This window comes from Crotalus tigris, unplaced genomic scaffold (genome assembly GCF_016545835.1).
Source record: "Crotalus tigris isolate CLP2741 ecotype Arizona unplaced genomic scaffold, ASM1654583v1 scf7180000024417.1347922, whole genome shotgun sequence".
NCBI classification, from domain to species: domain Eukaryota; kingdom Metazoa; phylum Chordata; class Lepidosauria; order Squamata; family Viperidae; genus Crotalus; species Crotalus tigris.
The window spans coordinates 222,504-244,436 of record NW_024100583.1 but is presented as its reverse complement, the minus strand read 5'-3'; the positions used below and the strand labels follow the sequence as shown (position 1 = coordinate 244,436).

The 21,933-nt window shown below is 40.6% G+C and overlaps 1 protein-coding gene across 2 annotated transcripts in view; it reads left to right on the top strand.

Annotated features, from left to right (window-relative positions):
* Positions 1-21,600, top strand: part of TDRD3 (tudor domain containing 3) — a 72,229-nt gene extending 50,629 nt beyond the window's left edge. For both annotated transcript variants that reach the window (XM_039329826.1, XM_039329828.1), the window contains exons 12-14: positions 965-1,090; positions 19,232-19,357; positions 21,405-21,600. In XM_039329826.1, the coding sequence (XP_039185760.1) occupies positions 965-1,090; positions 19,232-19,351 (246 nt within the window). In that variant the 3' untranslated portion in view covers positions 19,352-19,357; positions 21,405-21,600. The remainder of the gene's footprint in view (positions 1-964; positions 1,091-19,231; positions 19,358-21,404) is intronic.
* Positions 21,601-21,933: the final 333 nt, after the last annotated feature.

Genomic DNA, 21,933 nt, shown 5'->3' with positions numbered 1-21,933 from the left:
ACTTCTTCTTCCTTCCTTCTTCTTCTTCTTCTTCTTCTTCTTCTTCTTCTTCTTCTTCTTCTTCTTCTTCTTCTTCTTCTTCTTCTTCTTCTTCTTCTTCTTCTTCTTCTTCTTCTTCTTCTTCTTCTTCTTCTTCTTCTTCTTCTTCTTCTTCTTCTTCTTCTTCTTCTCCTTCTCCTCCTCCTCCTCCTCTTCCTCCTCATCCTACTTCTTTCCTCCTCCCTCCTCCTCCTCCTCCTTCTCCTCCTCCTCCTCCTCCTCTTCTTCTTCCTCCTTCTTGTTTCTTCCTCTCTCTCATCATCTTCCTCTTTCTCTTCCTCCTCTTCATCCTTCTCCCTTCTCCCTTTTCCCTTCTCCTCCTCCTCCTCCCTTCCTCTTATTATTATTATTATCATCATCATCAGAATAATAGGATACCTTCATGGTTTTTCCCCGATGCAAGTAGTCTTTGATTTACAAGGATTCCTTTAGTGACTGTTCAGAGTTACAAAGGCACTGAAAAAGTGACTTGTCACCTTTTTGTACACTCAATAACCATTTGCAGCATCTCAGGATCACCTGATCAAATTTCAGAGGCTTGGCAACTGGCATGTACTTACGACGGTTGCAATCATCCCAGGGTCACGTGATGAGTTTTTGCAACTTTCTGACAAAGTCAGCGGGGAAGCTGGCTTCACTTAACAACTGTGTTTCTAATTTAAACAACTACACAATTCACTTAACAAGTGGGGCAAGAAAAGTCGTAAAATGGGGCAAAATTCTCTTGAGTAGCAACAAAAATATTAGGGTTCATTGTGGTTGTAAGTCAAGGACTCCCTGTATCACTGCAGGTTTTTTTTCCCTTAAAAAAAATTGTTAAGTTGTGCATAGATTGGTTATTTTTGTAGTTGAAATACGCAATTGCTTGTTTTGTAAAATGTCATTTTTAATAATAATAATAATAATAATATTTTTCCCCTTCCAGTTTTACCGGGCAGAAATTGAAGCTCTCCATTCTTCTGGGACAACTGCTGTTGTTAAGTTTTGTGATTATGGAAACTATGAAGAGGTGTTATTATGCAACATCAGGCCTGTTCAAGCTGACCCCTGGGTACGTGACAATACATTGTATACAAAGAGATAAAGTACATATTTCTTGTGAACATGGAAGCCATAATCAGATGACCGGTATCGTGCAGAAGGTTTTCAAATCAAAACCTGAAGAAAAGAATTGTAAAACTTGTTTAAGGTGTTTTTTTTTCTTTTTCTTTTTCTTAAACTGCATCTCCATCTATAAACTATGCCTTAAGAAGCTTGTAGCCTTAACTTCACCTAATAACGTTTGTAAATTGAGCAATATATTCTTGGCTTTTCAAGCAAATAATTACTTACCTGAAGAAGGAGAACGGTTTTTCAAACACATTCTGCCAGGCTATAGATCCTAATTGATGGTTTTTCCCTGTGGTTTGCTCTAGTTTAGAAATCAGATGAATCCACAAAATTTAAACTCCAGAGGGATTGTCTTTCCCCTCCCACACACACCCTTAAATGTTTCCGTTCACTATATGTATGCCTGGACTTACCATATTTTCCGGCGTATTAGACGACTCGGCGTATAAGACGACCTCCGACTTCGGAGCCGATTTGCATGCCTAGAAAGTCGTCTTATACGCCGGAAAATACGGTATCCTTGTTTCTATCATTGTATTGTGTTCTTTTGACAGACATTAAATATATTTGAAGGACAGGCTTGTGTTAAAAACATCCAACATCTTCCTTACACAATGAGTTTATAGAAGAGTGCCAAATGATAGAGTTAGAAATAGGGGGGTTATTTTTTATGAAGTGTGGTTAAAAAACAACAACAAACGGGAAGAAAGTCGTTACAGAAAATCTTTCTCATTCGCTAGATTTTTTTGTTTTGTTGTTTTGTTTTCCTTTGTTTCTTGTGTGGCAAGAACAATTCTTCTTCTCCAAATGCATTTGGGCGAGTGCAGCCATTTTTGTTTTGGCTCACTTTCTGAGACGCCTTCCACCTAATGAATTGCCATCCTTTATTCCATTTCATGTTAACGATACGTAGAAGAGGGAGCATTTCTATGTAAAGTTTGAAAATGCTGCATTTTTGATTCTTGAAATGTTCCCTTGTGTGTTTACTTCAGAGACCCAAGTTTAACTCTTAACATAGCTTTAAACATACTTTGGCATTTAGTCGAGATTCTGCATCTCTTAGTGCAAATTTTCATGGAATGAGGAGAGAAAGACTGTAATTTGAGATTAAGGCAGGGCAAGGATGGATACTAAACATGTAGTAGGTTTCTTGAAGAAAAAGAAACAAGTCTAGTTAACATTGGAAGGCATCAGTTCATTTATAAAGACTTCAGGGTTACCTGTTGAAAGTTTTATAATCATCATCACGGCCATTTGCTTCAGCGCGTGACGGTAAATTATACCTAATACAACTAGACAGTTACATGCAATCAGACTTGAAATAAACAGAGGCTGGATTTCATGGGTTTGGGGTAGGACAATGAGGTTTTAGTAACTGTATCTCTCCAGAAGGCTCCTCCTATTGTGGTCTGTCCAATTAAATATTTTTAATTTCCTGAAGTTGGGAGTTTTGATTTCTTTTGCTCCTCTTTCAATTCAGTAGTTTTCGTTTTGTTAGTAAACCAGCAAAATAAATAAATAAGGTTTCTGGAACGATCATTTAACGCAGTCTTCTCCATGACTTCCTGCGTCATGGCGGATAAATAGCGTTCATTTCATAGATAGCAAAGTACATGGTGCAGAAGACAGGAATGAATTAAGCAAGCAAGTACATTTTAGTTTTATTAAACATAAATGAACGGCTACACAAATTCTGTATTTTTGTTTTTTTCCCCATAAAGCAATAAATATGGAGTGTTGAATTAGCTTTTCCTATGTAGACATAACGGAGTTTTAATTAGACAATGTGGGCGAGAAAGAAGCTTTGGTTTCCATTTGTTGAAGGACTGTTTAACCTTTTACACTTGACTAGAGAATGTACCCATATATATATATATGTAATCCCCTGTTATGCTAAGTGTGGCAGTGATCACAGAATAAAGTTCTATGCTTGCAACATATCAGCCCAGGCTTAAATGCCATCACCGTAATAAACTTTTTTTTTTTCCTCTCGCAATATTTAAAACAAGTATCAAAAGCATGCATTGTTCAGACAAAATTAAGTCTGTGCTGTAGAAATCTAAAATAAACAGAATAATAACTTAAACCTAAAGTGTTATATGTTATTTTCTCAGATGTAGAGGGGTCACCAAGGAGTACGTATTTATCAGGAGCTCATTTTATTCGCAGTCTACATTTTCCTTCTTCCTTGCCGATATCTTTGTACGTGCCAGTAGTTTGACTTTATTTTATGAAAGGTAGAATTTTAACACCTGGGTTTCAGTAGACGGTTGTGGCTTCACCTGTTCCTGAAAGATACTGAGATAATCTGGAGAGAAACTGTTTCGAAAAAGGATGCCATGTTCAAATTGGCTAGTGATTTTAGCTTTCCTTTCATGGAACACTTATCAAATTAATAATCTTCTTAAGGGTCTTCTTTCTACAGGTAGATCTCAACCTCCAACAGTTCGTTTAATGACCGTTCAAAGTTACAACAGTATGGAGGAAAGTGACCTACGACCGTTTTTCACACTTAACGACTCCATAGTCATATGATCAAAATTCAGATGGATGGCAACTGGCATGTACTTAAGACGGTTGCAGCGTCCCTGAGTCACGCGATCCCCCTTTGCAGCCTTCTGACGAGTAGAGTCAATGGCGCAAACCAGATTCACTTAACTGACTTAACAACTGCAGTGATATGCTTAACAAATGGGGCCAGAAAAATCATAAAATGGGACAGTGTTCACTTAATAAATGTCTCGGTGACAGAAATCTTGAGTTCCATTGTGGTCGTAAGTCGAGGAATTTAGCTGAACATATTCCAGAGGCATTTTCTTTCTTTCTTTTTTATTTTTTAATAATTTTATTGAATAAAAAAGGAATTAAAAACATTGAACGTGGTAAATCAACATTTGACAGACATCTCAGTCCATATTTACATTAATTACAAATAAATCTCTTTACAGTAACATCGTTCTAATCTCAATCTTGACTTATCTCATTACAATGATCTCCGTTTTTTCCCCCGCCTATAAAATTTATCCCATATTTGATAAAAGTCTGTTTCATCCTGATTTTTTTAATCTTTTAGTTATCCTGTCTAATTCTGCACAATACATAATTTTCTGAATTAATATTTCCCCACTCGGTACAGCCGTAGCTTTCCATTTTTGAGCAAATAATATCCTTGCCGCTGTCACCACGTGAATGAATACCGCTGGCATCATATCCCTTCTTCTCCCTACATTGAATTTCACCTTGAAGGAACACTTCGGATGGGTAAAGTTGGTTAGAGATTGATCTACGTGTTGAGTTTTTCCTTGTTTCATAAAATTCAACGCCAAGCTTTTCTCCTTCCATGTCTCCAATTTTAACCCTTGCGAAAGTCGTCTTATACGCCGGAATATATGGTACGTTCAAAACATGTCAGTAAATAAATTTACTGACAATAAAATAAAATAAAACTCCAAAACACTTAGCTTTACAGCAGTGCGAAATTTCCAGAAAACCAGGGTGAATTAATGTCATTCCTATGAGGAAGGTCACCCACGGTGATCCAACCCAGATGTGAGTGTGTCCGAGGGTACAATATTATTCCAGAATAACTAGACCAGTGGTTCTCAACCTGTGGGTTGGGACCCCATTTGGGGTCGAACGACCATTTCACGGGGGTCGCCAAACAACGCAGTCCGCCATTTTTTTCCCCCTTTTCCTTAGCTGTGCTACTCCCTTTTATTCTATTGGCTTTTGAAAGCCAATAGAATAGACTCTCTTGAATAGAGTCTAATTCTATTGGCTTTCAAAAGCCAATAGGAATTGTCCAGGCTGTCTCTGCCCTGCTGAGTCTGCCAAAAGTCCCATTCTGCAAACAGTGCTGCACCAGTTGAGTAGTCCTCGACTTACGACCCGGTTGAGTAGTCCTCGACTTACGACCGGTTGGGGGTCGCGGCATTAAAAAGGTTGAGAACCACTGAACTAGACCCATCTATAGTCCCGGTTGGTGGACCAGAGAGAAAGAGAGGGGCAGTGTTTTACATGGTGTGTGCGTGCGTGAATGGGGCCACGATCATGCATGCAACGCAAATGGGGCGGTGCTAGCGCCCACGTGATACTTGCTAGCCCTGCCCCGTTCTTGTGCATGACCTGTTTTCGCACCCCGCGGTGTGTTCCATTTATGCACCCCCGTGGCCACGGCACTAGCACAAGTGGGTGGGTGTGTGCTACAGCCCGATAGTAGGTTGGGGACCCCTGATCTACATAACATGATGGGATGGGAGGTTGTTTCTAATAACCTTCTATCTTCAGTGGAAGAAAGAATAACAGAAAACAATTTATACTCAATTGTTGTATGGTGTTTGCTGACTCTTATACTGGACTATCTGTCTGACCCGGTTAACAATCTTCTGACAAAATCAAGAGTAAGAAATGCAGAATCCCCAACCGCAGATCATAGCCTCACTTCTCACCGTTTCTGCGCAATTCTAATGCAGCACTTCGAAGATCAACCGATCACGATAACTTTATAGCTTAGAATGAACGAACAGAAAATGTCGCTTCGTTTAAATTTACTTAAGTAAAATCTACCTTTTCCCTTGTGATTTATGATTCACTGCTACTAGCCGTGACAGCTGTCAGATTTCATTAGAAGGAAAGAAAGTTTTGGGTGAAAACTTAAAATACTAAAATTATTTTTGTAAAAAAAAAAAAGAAAAGACCTTGGGTGAAAACTATGCTAAATGACAGGAGCTTATGCAGAAAGTCCTCGGCTTATGATGCAATCAAGCTCAAAGTTTCCACTGTTAAGCAAGACAGTTGTTAAGTGAGGCTTGCCCCCATTTTATGACCCTTCTTGTCGCAGTTGTTAAGCGAATCATACAGTTGCTGAGTGAATAATACGGTTGGTAAGTGACTCTGGCTTCCCCGGGACACGGCAACTGTCGTAAATATGAGTCGGTTGCCAAGCATCCAAATTTTGATCAGCTGATCACGGAAATGCTGCAACGGTTGTAAGTTTAAAAACTAGTCACAATTCACTTTTTCAGTGCTGTTGGAATTTCAAACGGTCACTAAGCAGATGGCTGTAAGTCAAGGATTATTTGTTCAGAATAATTTTAATAGTCAGTGTGGTCTATTCACAGGCTACATTTAAAATACAAGTATGCCTAAAGGCTCTTTGGGTGCTGATCAACTGATCTACGTCATCCCCAGACATTTGACTTGAAGTCACAGCTCTAAAAATAAGCTGCACTCTATCCTTTTACTCTAACTTGATTCCACTTGATAATAGTTTACCCCTTCCCAAACCCTGGATTTCACCGAGGGATTTTCCACGGGGCTTCCAAAGCAGACCTTCCATCTTCCAATGTCAAAAAAAAAATCTGCTTTTCACGTGAACATAACAGTACCATGATTGGACATGCTGCTTACTACTAAAAATGCATTGCAGGTCCTGAATTAATTAATTTTCCTTCTCAGGAAGGATATTTATCGAAGGGCAGAGATTCCTGGGTTTGTCAAATGCAAAGAAAAAAAAAAGTTTTAGGAGTTGTCCAGTTAAAGCACGGCTCCTTCCAAAAAGGTAGAATTCAATGCTGCGGAACATTCGTTCATTATTCGGGAATTGAGAGGAATCAAGAGGCACAACATGACACACAAAAAAAATCTGTTTTTCCCCGTCTGGAAGTATGCCACTTTCACACCGCAGTGATGAATGGTATATTAATATAGGCTACCTAAATTGTTTTAAAGGTGGGCTGTTGTTATCCTCCTGATATTATAAGTCTCCATTTCTATATTAAAAAAAAATATCCACTGTGTCTTCCTACTAACGAATATCAAAGGACCGAATGTCATTTATACCAATTGCCTGCCAAAAAAATATACAGAAAGTGAGGGTATCCTTTCTGGAATATTTCCCCACCCACAGATAATGCCAGGAAGTCTACTCTCGTACAAATTAATTATGAATTTATTTACTGACATGTTTTGAACGTACCATATATTCCGGCGTATAAGACGACTTTCGCAAGGGTTAAAATTGGCACCGAAGCCGGGGGTCGTCTTATACGCCGGAAATACTGGTAGTTCCCGGCGTATAAGACGACTTTCTAGGCATGCGACTCGGCGCCGAAGATGGGGGTCGTCTTATACGCCGGGTCACCTTATACGCCGGCATATACGGTAACTCTTAAAAGGAGGTTAACAATACCTCTAAGGCAGAAGTCTCCAACCTTTTGGGCACCAGGGATCGGTTCCGTGGAAAAAGGTTTTTTTCACAGACCAGAGGGTGTGTAGTTTTGTGTGCTGCCTGCATCCCGCTGATGGGGCTTTGCTTGTTTGCGCGGACTGGCATGTCGCGGCCCGGTACTGGTCCACAAATGCTCTAATGCGATTTTTCCCACTTCTGTCAAGGCATTATCAGCTTCTTTTTTCAATTCTTACCAGCACACACACACACACACACAACCCCACTTGTACCAATTTGTCTGAAATTTGGCAAGCTTTGTCTTTCCATAAGAGGTTACTAGTCCCAGAAAGTTCATCTTAGCACTGGCAAATATCCATTTTGATTGATTTTTTTTTTTTAACGGAAAGAGTACTTGGAACAGGTAATAAACTCCACATTCCCCTTGCTCCATTTGATTTACATTAGGCACTCCATCCTAGCCACACTCTCCTCTATATCCTCAGCATAACGACCACTATTGAACCCACCATTTCTGTTGCTACATGAAACATTTGTTCAGTGAATGGTTTGCCCCATTTTATGACCTTTCTCGCCACAGGCGGTAAAGTGAATCGTTGCAGTTAAGTTAGTAACAAAGTCATTAAATGAATTTGGTTTCTTCCCCATTGACGTTACTTGTCCGAACATTACAAAACGGGGTCACGTGACCGCCCCGGGACGCTGCAACCATCAGAAATATGAGTCAGTTGCCAAATGTATGAATTTTGGTTATATGACATGGGGATGACGCAAAGCTTGTAAGCAGTAATGGGATTCAAATAGGTCAATGGTGGCGAACCGGGTGCCAGAGGCAGTACTCCGAGCCCTCTCTGTGGGCATGTGCGCCATCGCCCCAGTCCTAGGCCTTCAGCTGGGTTTTATAAAACCTTTTCGCTTTAGGCCTCTGCCGCCATGTGCAAAAACAAACAAAAAAAAGGTTCAATCAATCAATTTCAACTTCTCGCGGGGAAAAAAAAGATCTTGCAAAGTTGGAATTGATTGATTGAACTTTTTAGTCCCACCCAGTCTGCCGTTACCACTGCAGCCATGCCCACCCAATGGGCCACACCCAGCCAATGGGCCATACCCACCCGGCACTCGACGATGCATAAGTGGGTTTTGGGTTGCAGTTTGGGCACTCAGTCTCTAAAAGGTTTGCCATCAATGAAATAGGTGAACAACTGGTTCTCTGTATGGATGCCGCTTCCGGAAGTCCATTCTGGGCCTGGGCAACAAAAAAATTGGCTACTGGTTCTGCCGAAGTGGTGCGAACCGGCCGAATCCCACTAATGTTTGTAAGTGTAAAAAATTGTCATAAGTGTATTTTGGATGATTTTTCATTCTGCTTGCATTATGCAGTCGGCCATGCCACTTAACCTTAAAGCATTTTATCGTGCGCAACTCTGAACAGATGGACACATCAGTTCCATCCTTTAGTATAATTAATTAATCACCATAATAAGAATTCACGTCTCAGGGCCTTTTGTCGATAGAGGCAGAATCCTTAAAAGGGTTGAGTCCGTCAAAAATAAAAATAAAAAAAAAATACAAGCAAGGCATTTTGATGTTTTGAGTGTATCTTATACCTGCTGAGAAGATACGGTTTGTTACAACTTCCTCTTCTATGTTCTGGAATGATTTTTTAAAAATGCAAATGAAGAAGGTCTTCAAATCAATTACCTTAACGAGGAACAGAGCGGCTAGCAGTAGAGTTTCCTACACTGTTTTATACGTTTTGTAATTGAGCTTTCAAATCAACTTTATGAAGGGGGGGGGAAACCCCAGATTTTATTCTAGAGAGGAGTTGAGATGAAAGTAAAGGGCCAGCAGAAGATCTTCAGGTTTTTAATTACATTAATTATATTTGCAATAGTGGCGAATATCTATAGCTCGGGCATAGGATGAGGGCGAAGGTTCGTTCTCCGAGCTTGTGGGTTGGTTTCCGAATGTTTGGTTACTAGGTAACATCTTCAGCGGAGTTTAGGGGATATCACTGACATAAACTCCCCTAAACGCTGAAGTTGTTACGTAGCCTGATAGCAAAATGTTCGGAAACCAACCCACAAGCTCGGAGAACGAATCTTCACCCTCATTAATTATATTATTGTCTTATCCTTTAACACAGTGGTTCTCAACCTGTGGGTCGGGACCCCATTTGGGGTCGAACGACCATTTCACGGGGGTCGACAAACAACGCAGTCCGCCATTTTCCCCCCCTTTTCCTTAGTTGTGCTACTCCCTTTTATTCTATTGGCTTTTGAAAGCCAACAGAATAGACTCTCTTGAATAGAGTCTAATTCTATTGGCTTTCAAAAGCCAATAGGAATTGTCCAGGCTGTCTCTGCCCTGCTGAACCCGCCAAAAGTCCCATTCTGCAAACAGTGCTGCACCAGTTGAGTAGTCCTCGACTTACGACCGGTTGAGTAGTCCTCGACTTACGACCGGTTGGGGGTCGCGGCATTAAAAAGGTTGAGAACCACCGCTTTAACAGTACACTTTATTTAATTTTTTACTCAGACACCAGTCAGTAAAGGACCATAGAACCATGGAATAATAGAATAGGAAGGGACCTTAGAGGTCTTCTAGTCCAACCCCCTGTTCGAGCAGGAGATCCTATACCATCTTCAAACGGCTGGTTGTCCAGTCTCTTCTTAAAAACTTCCAGTGTTGGAGCATTCACAACTTCCGTTCCTCTGATTAATTGTCCTAACCGTTAGGAAATTTCGCCTTAGTTCTAGGTTGCTTCTCCCCTTGGTTGGTTTCATTCCTTTGTTTCTCGTCTTTTGGAAAAGAGATTGACTTCCTCTTCTTTGGGGCAGCCCCTCAAATATTGGAACATGGCTATCATTGAAGAAGAACAATGCTGCTAAAATAAAATAATGCGCTGTTTTCCTCTTCTGCTCAATTTATGCGGTTAGGTATTTGAACGTATGATTTAGCAGCGAGCACTGGTGCTTAGTGTCTATGGAGACTCTCCATAATCCAGGTCATAGTTATCCCAAAGGTGCTTTTTTCAGGAGACCACTGGACTTTCTTCTTTACCTCTGAAGACATTTTGCTTCTTATCCAAGAAGCTTCTTCAGCTCTGACTGGATGGTGGGGAACGGAAGGATTTCTACTCCTTGCAGACAGCTGGTCATTTGCATCCTTTTAGAGAGACGTTGAGGCCACCTGGAGGTTTATCTGTGTCTTCAGGATCACATGAGTGGTGCAAATAGGTGTGGAGCCTTCTTGGAACTGCTGAAAGGACTCTGTTGTAGACTGGAGATCGATGATGTTGTATCCCCCCCCCCTCTGTTGAGAGAGGGCTGTTCAGTTTTGACCCTCTTTGTGGGTCAAAGAAGCCATCTTATGTCTCTAGTCCACAACACAGTCCTTTCAGCAGTTCCACACCCATTTGCACTACTCAGGTGACCCCCCGAAGACACAGATAAACCTCCAGGTGGCTTCAACGACTCTGTAAAGGATGCAAATGACCCGCTGTCTGAAAGGAGTATAAATCTTTCCATTCCCCCACCATCCAGTCAGAGCTGAAGAAGCTTCTTGGATGAGAAGCGAAACGTCTTCAGAGAAAAAACACCAAAGTCCAGTTGCCTCGTGAAAAAAGCCTCTTTGGGACACTGGTGCTTAGCCTTTTACATATCAAGGGAAGAAAAAAAATCCCAAGGCCTGAGGGGAAATACATTTTTACAGATCTACAAGGATCCAGTTGCTGAACCTGTGACCAGGAATACAGCTTTTAAGAATGACAATCCACTCTCAACATTTTTCCCCAGCTGCCACGTCTGAATTTAAAAGCAGCAAATGGCGGTGAGCTTTAAATAATTTTGCAGCCAAAATAAGGCTTTGAAGAAAAGCACGTCGATATTTTGAAGTCTTTCTAAAACGTGGCATGCTTCCCAATACAGCTTTCCCGTTAGAAATGGTAAAACTCATTCGAAGCAGGCTACTGGATGTTACAGGTCGACAGAACTGAGCCCAAAGTTCATGTTGTTAAGTGAGACATCTGTTAAGTGAGTTTTGCCCCATTTTATGACCTTTCTTGCCACAGTTTTTAAGTGAATCACTGCAGTTGTTAAGTTAGCAACACGGTTGTTAAATGCATCTGGATTCCCCTTTGACTTTGCTTGTAAGATGGTCACAAAAGGGGATCACGTGACCCCAGGACACTGCAACTGTCATAAGTACGAGTCAGTTGCCTAGCATATGAATTTTGATCACATGACCCTGGGGATGCCGTGTTGGTCACAAGAGTTGAAAAAATGATCGTAAATCCCTCTTTTCAATGCTGTTGTAACTTTGAACTCCCAGTAAACAGAAAGTTGAGGACTATCTGTATTTAGTGTTCTGAATGTCTTGAAAAACATAAACATTGGTCCAGTATATATAGATTAAAGAATGTTAAGAAAATGCCTCATTATGTTTCAGGGTTTTTTTTTATCCCTGCCAACCTATATTGCTTAGTCCAGTGGTGGCGAACCTATGGCACGGGTGCCAGAGGTGGCACTCAGAGCCCTCTCTGTGAGCACACGCGCCGTTGCCCTAGTCTTAGGCCTTCAGGTTTTATAAAACCTTTTTGCTTTAGGCCTCTGCTGCCATGTACAAAAGAAAGAAGTTCAATCAATCAGTCAATTTCAACTTCTTGTGGGAAAAAAAAAAAAGATCTTGCAAAGTTGGAATTGATTGATTGAACTTTTTAGTCCCACCCAGTCTGCCGTTATCACGACAGCCACGTCCACTCAATGGGCCACACCCACCCAGCACCCGACGATGCATCAATGGGTTTTGGGTTGCAGTTTGGGCACTCGGTCTCTAAAAGGTTCGCCATCATTGGCTTAGTCCTTCCTTTAACAAACTATAAATATGCCCCCTTTTGTTCTTGGCACAAAACCTATCAATCACTTATTATTTTTTTAAAGTAATAATAGGAGAGGCTTTCGGTGTGACGAGGAGAATGCGGTTTAAAAATGATTTATCCAGTTTAAAAAGGATTTATTTGGGTGTTGTAGTGAGCAAAGGGTCCCTGGTTTTGTCAAATGTAATACCTGTTTTTGTCATAATTTAGCGATATGCTTTGAACAACCTGCAGCCAACATTAGTCTTTAAATAATAGAAGATGCTTCATTTGATTCAATTTACACACATTACCTTGAAGTTTTCCCAGCAGCAATTGATTAATTCTTCACTTTTTTAAAAAAAAGTTTTTTTTTTTTTTTTCTGAAAGCTGACAAGGGAGTTTATCAGTGCTTCAAATCTAGCTTTTCCTAACCCGTTTACTCGTAGCATATTCATAGTCTCGTTTCTTTGACATTATTTGAGTCCAACATTCAACCAGGATAAAAAAATTTGAGCTTTCCTCAGCTCATAGATCATCATCATCATCATTATTATTCATTAGACGTGAACCTCAGTCAACTGAACATTCAAATTGGCTGGCGCTGATGGTTGACATGGGTTGCTACCAGCATCCTAGGTGTCAACTAGGTATCTCCTTAAAATGTAAGATGTTCCGAGTAGCGCAGTTTTTTGTAGCATTGCTGGAGTTATTGCAGGGAGCTGCAATTTCTTGATGTGTTTTTCAAAGTTTTGGGACATGGTTCCCAGTGCCCCGATGACAATGGGTACCACTGTTACACGTTTCATCCATAATTGCGCAGTTTCGATGGCCGGGTCACGATATTTTGTAATTTTCTCCAGTTCTTTTTCTTCAACTCTGGCATCTCCTGGTACAGCAATATCTATCAGCTGTACGCTTCAGTTCTCTACAACTGCAATATCCAGCGGGTTGTGTTCCAAATGGTGATCTGTCTGTATTCGAAAGTCCCACAAGATCTTCACCCTCTCATTCTCAACAATTTTTTCCACCCTATGTTCCCATGACTTTTTGGACACAGGCAAGTCGTATTTTTTACACAGTGCCCAGTGGATTAATTTAGCAACTCGGTTATGTCTAGCTTTGTAGTCAGTTTGCGGGATTTTGCTGCACTCACATATTAGATGTGAAACAGTTTCCACTTCGTCATTGCAAAGTCGGCAATTTGGATTGTCAGTGGATTTTTATATCTTCGCTTTTGTGGCATTATTTTGTAGTGCTTGTTCTTGAGCAGCCAGTATTAAGCCTTCCGTTTCTTTCTTGAAAGAAACGGAAAGCTTAATACTCACTCACTCACCAGGCGAACTGTTGTAAATCTATTTTGCAACTATAATTTTTTTAATTTCATTTGTTGCAGTTGGGAAATCAGTGAAATTTCCGTTATAGGCTCTCTTTTGACGCTCTGTGTTGGACAGTCACAGTTCTGTCAAGTACACAATTCGGGGAGGGTATTTTGCCCCACTGATAAAAGGACATCTGCGCATGTGCCGTGCGCCAGTACAAATCTGGTTCAGTATGGCACATATTTCAATGGCCTGTGAAAAGATGCGTCTGTCTTAGCAGCATAAAATTAGTGCAAGAGGGCATAAAAGCCACTTCGCCACCTAAGTACCATCACACGCGGACATTTAAGTGTTAAAATTGTTTTCAGTTTTATGGAGGTTTGCTGGATAGCCATTCCATCTGCCAACTTCATTTTAGCCATTTTCAAGCAACTGAATAGTGCTGTGGTCTCAGGAAAACGAGATCCTACCTATTCTACATTCATTCCAAATCCCCCAAAAAATATTTAATTGTGAATGCTTATGTTTATTCCCTTGAAAATGGCACTGATGCTAATGGGAATGGCCTAAATGTTTATTCATTGCTAATAAACCATATGTTTATCTAGAACTGAAATGGATCTTGCAAAATCTTCCAGGCTTCCCCCCCCCCTTTTCTTTTAGACTAGCGCACTCAAAAATGCTGGCTTAAACTGTTGAATTGTTTAAACGTTGCACTAATGCGAAATCCGATAGCTCTTTTAAATAATCTGCTTCAGCATTCTGTCACTTAAAAAAAAAAAATCTGTCTGTTCTATTTCTATTTCCAGAAGGGATACTCTAAGGAGCATATGGGTAGTATCTTTTTTTTTATTTAAAAGTTTTATAAATTTATTACAATATAACCCCCACCCACCCCTTCCCCCCTCCCCCACTTCCCAGAGCTGATTACAGGATAAAAAATAAAATAAACAAACATAATCTAACTAACATTAATGAACTATACTATCAATCAAAACCATAACACACTTTAACTCCTTCTCCCAACAAATATTAACAAATTAAGTCAAAAATAATAAAATAATTAAAACTAATAATAATTATCTAAAATCTACTCAAAAGCAAGATAATACTTTTCAATCTCATACTTCTTCTGAATGTAATCAATCCATCTTCTCCAAACCATAATATATTTTTCTTGTGAATGGTCCTTCAAATAGGCGGAGATTTTCGCCATGTCTGCTAAATTAGACACTTTAAGTATCCATTCTTCCAAAGTAGGCAATAAGTTTTTCTTCCAATATTGCCCCACCAATAATCTTGCAGCTGTTATAAGGTTCAACATCAAATTAGTTTCTTTAACATCAAAATCTACAATAATACCCAACAAACAATTGCGGAGTAAACTTTATCTTTCTCTTAAAAATCTTCTGAATATTCCATCAGATCTTAATCCCAAAAACTTTAATATCTCTGCAAGTCCACCAAATATGAAAATAAGTTGCATCTAAATTTCCACATCTCCAACATTTGGGCTGTAAATTCGGATACATGTGGGACAACTTTTGGGGATCCAAATGCCATCTATAAAACATTTTATAAAAAATTTCTCTTAAATTTTGTGCCTGAGTGAATTTTACATGGGTAGTATCCTCTTGATAATGCTCAACTGATGCTTCCTAAGTTTCCGTTTAAAAATTTTAACCACGCAGAATGCCGAGGAGACGCTTTTCATATTTGTTGTTTTTTTTTCACTTTGTGAAATGTCACTTTGATTAATCAGGAGAATGATTAATTACCAGCTTTTAAGGGTTTGGTTTTGTTTTTTCCTCCAGAGGCTGTCCAACCCACCTAGAAGGAATAGCGAAAAGGGGACAGCTGGAGATCAGAATGATTTAATAGCATACTCGGTATACTAGAGCTTGGGAATTTTAAAAAGAAAAACTATTTAGGCCGAAGAGACGTGGATCTGTCAGAGCCATTATGCCTTTCAAGTTGCTTTTCTGGACACTGAAGTTTTTATAACAGGTTTCGTGGTAATACTTAACTAACGTTGATATATTTCAGCTTCCTTTTCATTCAATTTTACAGCGGTCTTTTTGGTGCGTCGGTGCATCTTTCAAAGAATAACATTAAAAACGTTCTATAATTTGTGGATGTGTCCATAAGGGATCTAATTCTTATCTTCATTCATGATGATGATGGTGATGAGATCTGGGTTGACGTTTGCCTTTTTTTCTCCTCTGATGATTTATTTTTCTTTCTCCCCCCCCCCCAACCCTTGTATGACATTTGGACTTGTTCCACACAGCTGTGTTGCCTTCTTTGCTCTTAACTGCCACCTTTTTAGATGTCTTTCCACGTGAAATGAAAAAGCTACCCTGAACAAGAGCACAGAGGCTATTAGCACTGATTTGTGAGGGGGAATATCCAAGGCCTAAGTGGACTTTGTCACCTGCTGTTTCAAATATCTAAAAAAAAACAAAAGAGGAATCGAACGCAGTTTTGCTTAAATCTTTGGAGCCTTTAGTTGTGGTCTAACCTGTACTAGATATTCAGGGTTAATCTTCTCATCTTATTGATTGGAATCTGAGAGTTGTTCCTTTCTTTGTATGTCACCAAGCCCTGAAAAGATTTATGAGAAGTTTTTTTTTTTCCCCCAGCAGAAAATTAGAAATTCAGGGGAATATGGAGCAATTCTTTATTCTGTTGTTCTAAAATATTATAGGAGCCATTTTTCTTCCAATTTTCCCATTTTTCAGAGATGTGGGGTAAAAAAAGAGAAGTCTACAAATGGTCAACCCATCATTGTACTCCACATACATCTCTCTTTCTTTTTCTCTTTCTCTTTCTCTCTCTCTCTCTCTTTCTCTTTCTCTTTCTCTTTCTCTCTCTCTATATATATATCTGTGTATGTGTGTATATGTGTATGTGTACATATATAAATATACATATATACATACACCACACACACACACACACACACACACACACACACACACACACACACACATATATCCGGATAGCTGCAAAAATGCGAATCCCGGGCATATTTGTTCAATAACACAATCTTCAATCTCTGGTTTATACCTCTCCCGGAGATCGAAGATTGTGTTATTGAATACACACACACACACACACACATACACACAAATATGGGTGACATGACAGCAGTGTTCCAGTATCTCAGGAGTTGCCACAAAGAAGAGGGAGTCAAGCTATTCTCCAAAGCCCCTGAAGGCAGCACAAGAAGCAATGATAAGGGGCTAAAACATATAAGGAACGTTTGCTGGAATTCAGTATGTCTAGTCCCGTGGTGGCAAACCTATGGCATGAGTGCCACAGGTGGCACGCAGAGCCCTCTCTGTGGGCACGCGCACTATCACCCCAGTCCTAGGCCTTCAGCTGGGTTTTATAAAAGCTTTTCACTTTAGGCCTCTACCAACGTGTGCCAAAAAAAAAAAGGTTCAATCAATCAATTTCAACTCGTGGGGAAAAAAAAGATCTTGCAAAGTTGGAATTGATTGATTGAACTTTTTAGTCCCACCCAGTCTGCTGTTATCATGGCAGCCATGCCCACCCAATGGGCCACACCCACCCAATGGGCCACACCCACCCGGCACCTGACGATGCATAAGTGGGTTTTGGGTTGCATTTTGGGCACTCGGTCTCTAAAAGGTTCGTCATCACTGGTCTAGTCTAATGAAGAGAAGAATGAGGGGTGACATGATAGCAATGCTATCAACTCCCAATGGATAGGTCATCATGATCAACTCCCAATGGATAGGTCATCCTGCTCTTTATTCAGGCAGGAGCATGAGATTATCAACAGAGGCAGTGATAAAAAGAGCTGGGAAAACTGCCTGTGCCCGGCTTATTAAAGCCTCGGGTGTAATAGTGCTCCGGGTACAAATCCATCTTCTACAACAAGATGATTAGGGGGCTGGAGGCTAAAACATATAAGGAATGGTTGCTGGAATTGGGTATGTCTAGTTCAGTGGTTCTCAACCTGTGGGTCGGGACCCCATTTGGGGTCGAACAACCATTTCATAGGGGTCGCCAAACAACGCAGTCCGCCATTTTTTCCCCCTTTTCCTTAGCTGTGCTACTCCCTTTCATTCTATTGGCTTTTGAAAGCCAATAGAGTAGACTCTCTTGAATAGAGTCTAATTCTATTGGGTTTCAAAAGCCAATAGGAATTGTCCAGGCTGTCTCTGCCCTGCTGAGCCCGCCAAAAGTCCCATTCTGCAAACGGTGCTGCACCAGTTGAGTAGTCCTCGACTTACGACCGGTTGGGGGTCGCGGCATTAAAAAGGTTGAGAACCACTGGTCTAGTTTAACGAAGAGAAGGACGAGGGGGGACATGATAGCAGTATTCCAATATCTCAGGGGCTGCCCCAAAGAAGAGGGAGTCAAGCTCTTCTCCAAGGCAGCTGACGGCAGGACAAGAAGCAAGAGATGGAAACTAATCAAGGAGAGAAGCAACTTAGAACTAAGGAGAAACTTCCTGACAGTTAGAACAATTAACCAGTGGAACAACCTGCCTCCGGAAGTGGTGAATGCTCCAACACTGGACCTTTTTAAGAAGAGACTGGACAGCCATTTGTCTGAAATGGTATAAGGTTTCCTGTCTGAGCAGGGGATTGGACTGGGCTTGGATCAGGCCCTTGGAATCTCTGTTCCAAGCAGCAGCAGCAGCTTGGAGCAGTCTTCCAAGGGCTGGATCCAACCTCTGGAGGCCTGCAGGAGTCCCCCCCCCCAATCTCCGTTCCTGGTGCAAACAGCTAGGACGGGGTAGGCAACCTTGGCTCTTTTATGACTCGTGGACTTCAACTCCCAGAATTCCTGAGCCAGCCATGCTGAGGGAAAGGGAGAGGTTTCCAAGCTGAGCCATGCTGGCTCAGGAATTCTGGGAGTTGAAGTCCACGAGTCATAAAAGAGCCAAGGTTGCCTACCCCTGGGCTAGGAAAACCGCTCCAAGGCTTGGATCAGGCCCTTGGAAGTTCTTTAGAAAACAGTAGACTAATTCAGAAATTAAATTGGGTCGTAGCAGTGTTTCTGAAACAGTATCAAAGAGGATGACATCATGTAACATCTAAGCACAATTTCCCCAATTAATTGTTGACCATTTCTGTCTTTCTGGAAATAAATAAAAGAATTGCACAAAGGAGGTGTCTATGTAAAATTTGCATTACATAGCCACGTGACCTCTGCAAATAGCGAAAAGACTGCATGACCAGTTAATTCATCCTGTCAGAATTCACCATGCCAATGTAACTTAATTCGGTGTAGACGTTCCTGATTTTGTACGATTGAAGGGGGGGAAAAATCAAAATACAACAGTGAAAAATTTTATATAATGCATCATTTGAACGTGGAATGGAATACGAATGTAATTCTCAAGTTTCGGGAACGTGTAGGAATCACAATATTCAACACAGTGATCATAAAAAAAAAAAAAATCTCCTTTTCCATAGGTTGCTAAAGATTCCCAACTTTCAACCTCCTTTTCCATCTTTACAAGTTTCCATGCTCATTTTACACAACTCCCGTTATCCTGATCTCAAATGTTTCCCCTATTAGATCTGTGGGGTTTTTTTTGGGGGGGGGGAAACCTAACTTATAACCTGTCTCTGTGTTTCCTCTATTTTTTTTTTTTGTAAACGAAGATAATTCTGGCTAGATAGAAGGATATCATTATGGCCATGTGCGTTTCTAAATCATGCTGTTTACTTGCAGGAAGAGGAAGAAATGACTTATGAACAAACCTTAGAATTTCGCAGAGGGGGTGACGGTCAACCCAGGCGCTCAACACGACCCACGCAACAGTTTTACCAACCACCAAGAGCTAGAAACTGATCAAAGGTGAATGATTACTTCCTACAATAAAAAAAAATAGCTCCATTCCTCTGGAATTCCCTTGATATCCCAAATTGCTCTGAAAAAGGCATATGCATATCCCTTTTGATACTTGTACAGATATAGTATAGGGGGTACCTTGCTCAATAGTAGTAACTGTCAGAGGGATCTTGGAGTCCTAGTGGACAATCACTTAAATATGAGCCAGCCGTGTGTTGCAGCTGCCAAAAAAGCCAACACAGTGCTAGGCTGTATTAACAGAGGGATAGAATCAAGATCAGGTGAAGTGTTAATACCACTTTACAATGCCTTGGTAAGGCCACACTTGAAATACTGCATCCAGCTTTGGTCACCACGATGTAAAAAAGATGTTGAGATTCTAGAAAGAGTGCAGAGAAGAGCAACAAAGATGATTAGGGGACTGGAGGCTAAAACATACAAGGAACTGTTGCTGGAATTAGGTCTCTTCTAGTTTAATGAAAAGAAGGACGAGGGGGTGACATGATAGCAGTCTTCCAGTATCTCAGGGGCTGCCACAAAGAAGAAGGAGGTCAACCTATTCTCCAAAGCGTCTGAAGGCAGGGCAAGAAGCAACGAATGGAAAATAATTAAGGAGAGAAGCAATCTAGAACTAAGAAGAAACTTGCTGACAGTTAGAACTGTCAGTGGAATGCTCCAACATTGGAAGTTTTTAAGAAGAGACTGGACAGCCATTTGTCCGAAATAGTATAGGATTTCCTGCCTGAGCAGGAGATTGGACTAGATGACCTCCAAGGTCCCTTCCAACTTTTTATTTCTATTATTATTATTATTATTATTATTATTATTATTATTATTGTTGTTGTTGTTGTTGTTATTGTTATTGTTATTATTGTTATTACTACTACTACTACTACTACTACTACTACTACTACTACTACTACTATTACTACCTTTGATATCAAGTATCTTTGATACCTACTGTGTTTCCCTGAAAGTAAGGCCTACCCTGAATATAAGACTTAGCCTGATTTGGGCGGGGCATGGGCCTAATATAAGCTCTAGTTTTGGAATGAGCGCATGCCTAAAAATCAAGCTAGAGTGGAGGTGGGGGGATGGAGATGCCCCATGCGCCCCACACCCACTTATCGTTGCAGCTAGGCCTCCCATGAATTGACACCTTCCTTGTCTCGCTGGCCCACTTCTTCGCCCCCAGACTCCATTTTGCTATCAGAGGCCTTCAGGAAATGCCTCTATAGCTGAAAATGGAGCTCCAGATTGATGCACACGGTGCCCTCCCCCCAGCCTCCACTTTGCCTTCAGAAGCCTTCCGGAAAGGCTTCTGCAGCCAAGAACCAAGCTATGGAATCCATAGCTCGGTTCTTGGCTATACAGGTCTTTCCGGAAGGCCTCTGATAGCGAAATGGAGGCTGGGGGCAACACGTGCGAGGTGAGACCGTGGAAAAGACACTCCCCGAAAATAAGACTGGTGCCTCTTTTGGAGGCCAAAAAATAAAATAAAAATAAGGCCAAGTCTGATTTTTAGGGAAACACGGTATGTCCGGCCTGGTTCATAATTGGGTGATAAATGCAATGCAAATACCAGCAAAAAATAAAGGTGATGATTAATGAAGAATTTGTCAGGCATGAAGAATCAGGATCACAAGCTAAGTTACCATTAAGCTGATTTATTGTTCATGCCTATACACAAGATTCTAGTCCACTAGCAGTCAGTACTAAACTGGCACTAGATAAGAGTCAACAGGATTCAAGAAGAGTTGTACTTAGATCATTTATGGGAACGTAAGGATTCCAGGCTGATTCCTCTCTTGACTCTGCCCCCAGGCTCTGCCTGCTCTTCTCCAACAGAGTTGTAATGTACGTCATTTTAGTGCATAAAACTTGGAAACTCTTAAGACACATATTAAAATGGTGTGTAAACATTCTATGTCTTGTTCAGTCTCTTTTTTCCCAAGTGTTCTCTATTTGATAATAACACGTGCAAATTATCCTGATGAACAGAAAGAGTAAAAGTGATGAAATTATCCCAACGTTCTCCTTTTTTCTGCTTCAGATATTCATTGTGGCGAGATCGTTCTGCATTTCTTAACGTCTGAAGAAGAATGTTTTCGAAAGATCCAGACGGGGAGTATAAAAATCTACCCACCACAGACTTTTTTTTTAAGTTAATGCTGTGAAGCTAAACTTTTTACATATGAAAAAAAAAAACTTGTTAATAGTGACATCAATAAAAGCCACCATGCTCAACACTGTCTTTGCTTTGTGCTTTCCTGATTGCATGAACTATTATTAAGAGGTCCTGATCATTGTCTCATACCAAAGAATTGATGAACTCTATTAAAAATTCAGACTTGAAAAATTGAGAACTGAGAAGGACCTGGGTTTTTGCAGCAGTATAACTGAGGCTGACACATTTATTAGTGCTGTCCCAGTTAGGGTACTGCCAAATCACTTAAGGCTCTATTAGCATGCATTATATTCCTGCCCCAGAGATCTTACAGCCCCAAATCTAATCCAATGGAAAAAGAGAAATAGAAGGAAAATAATATATGTTTTAAATAATAATAATAACAACAACAACA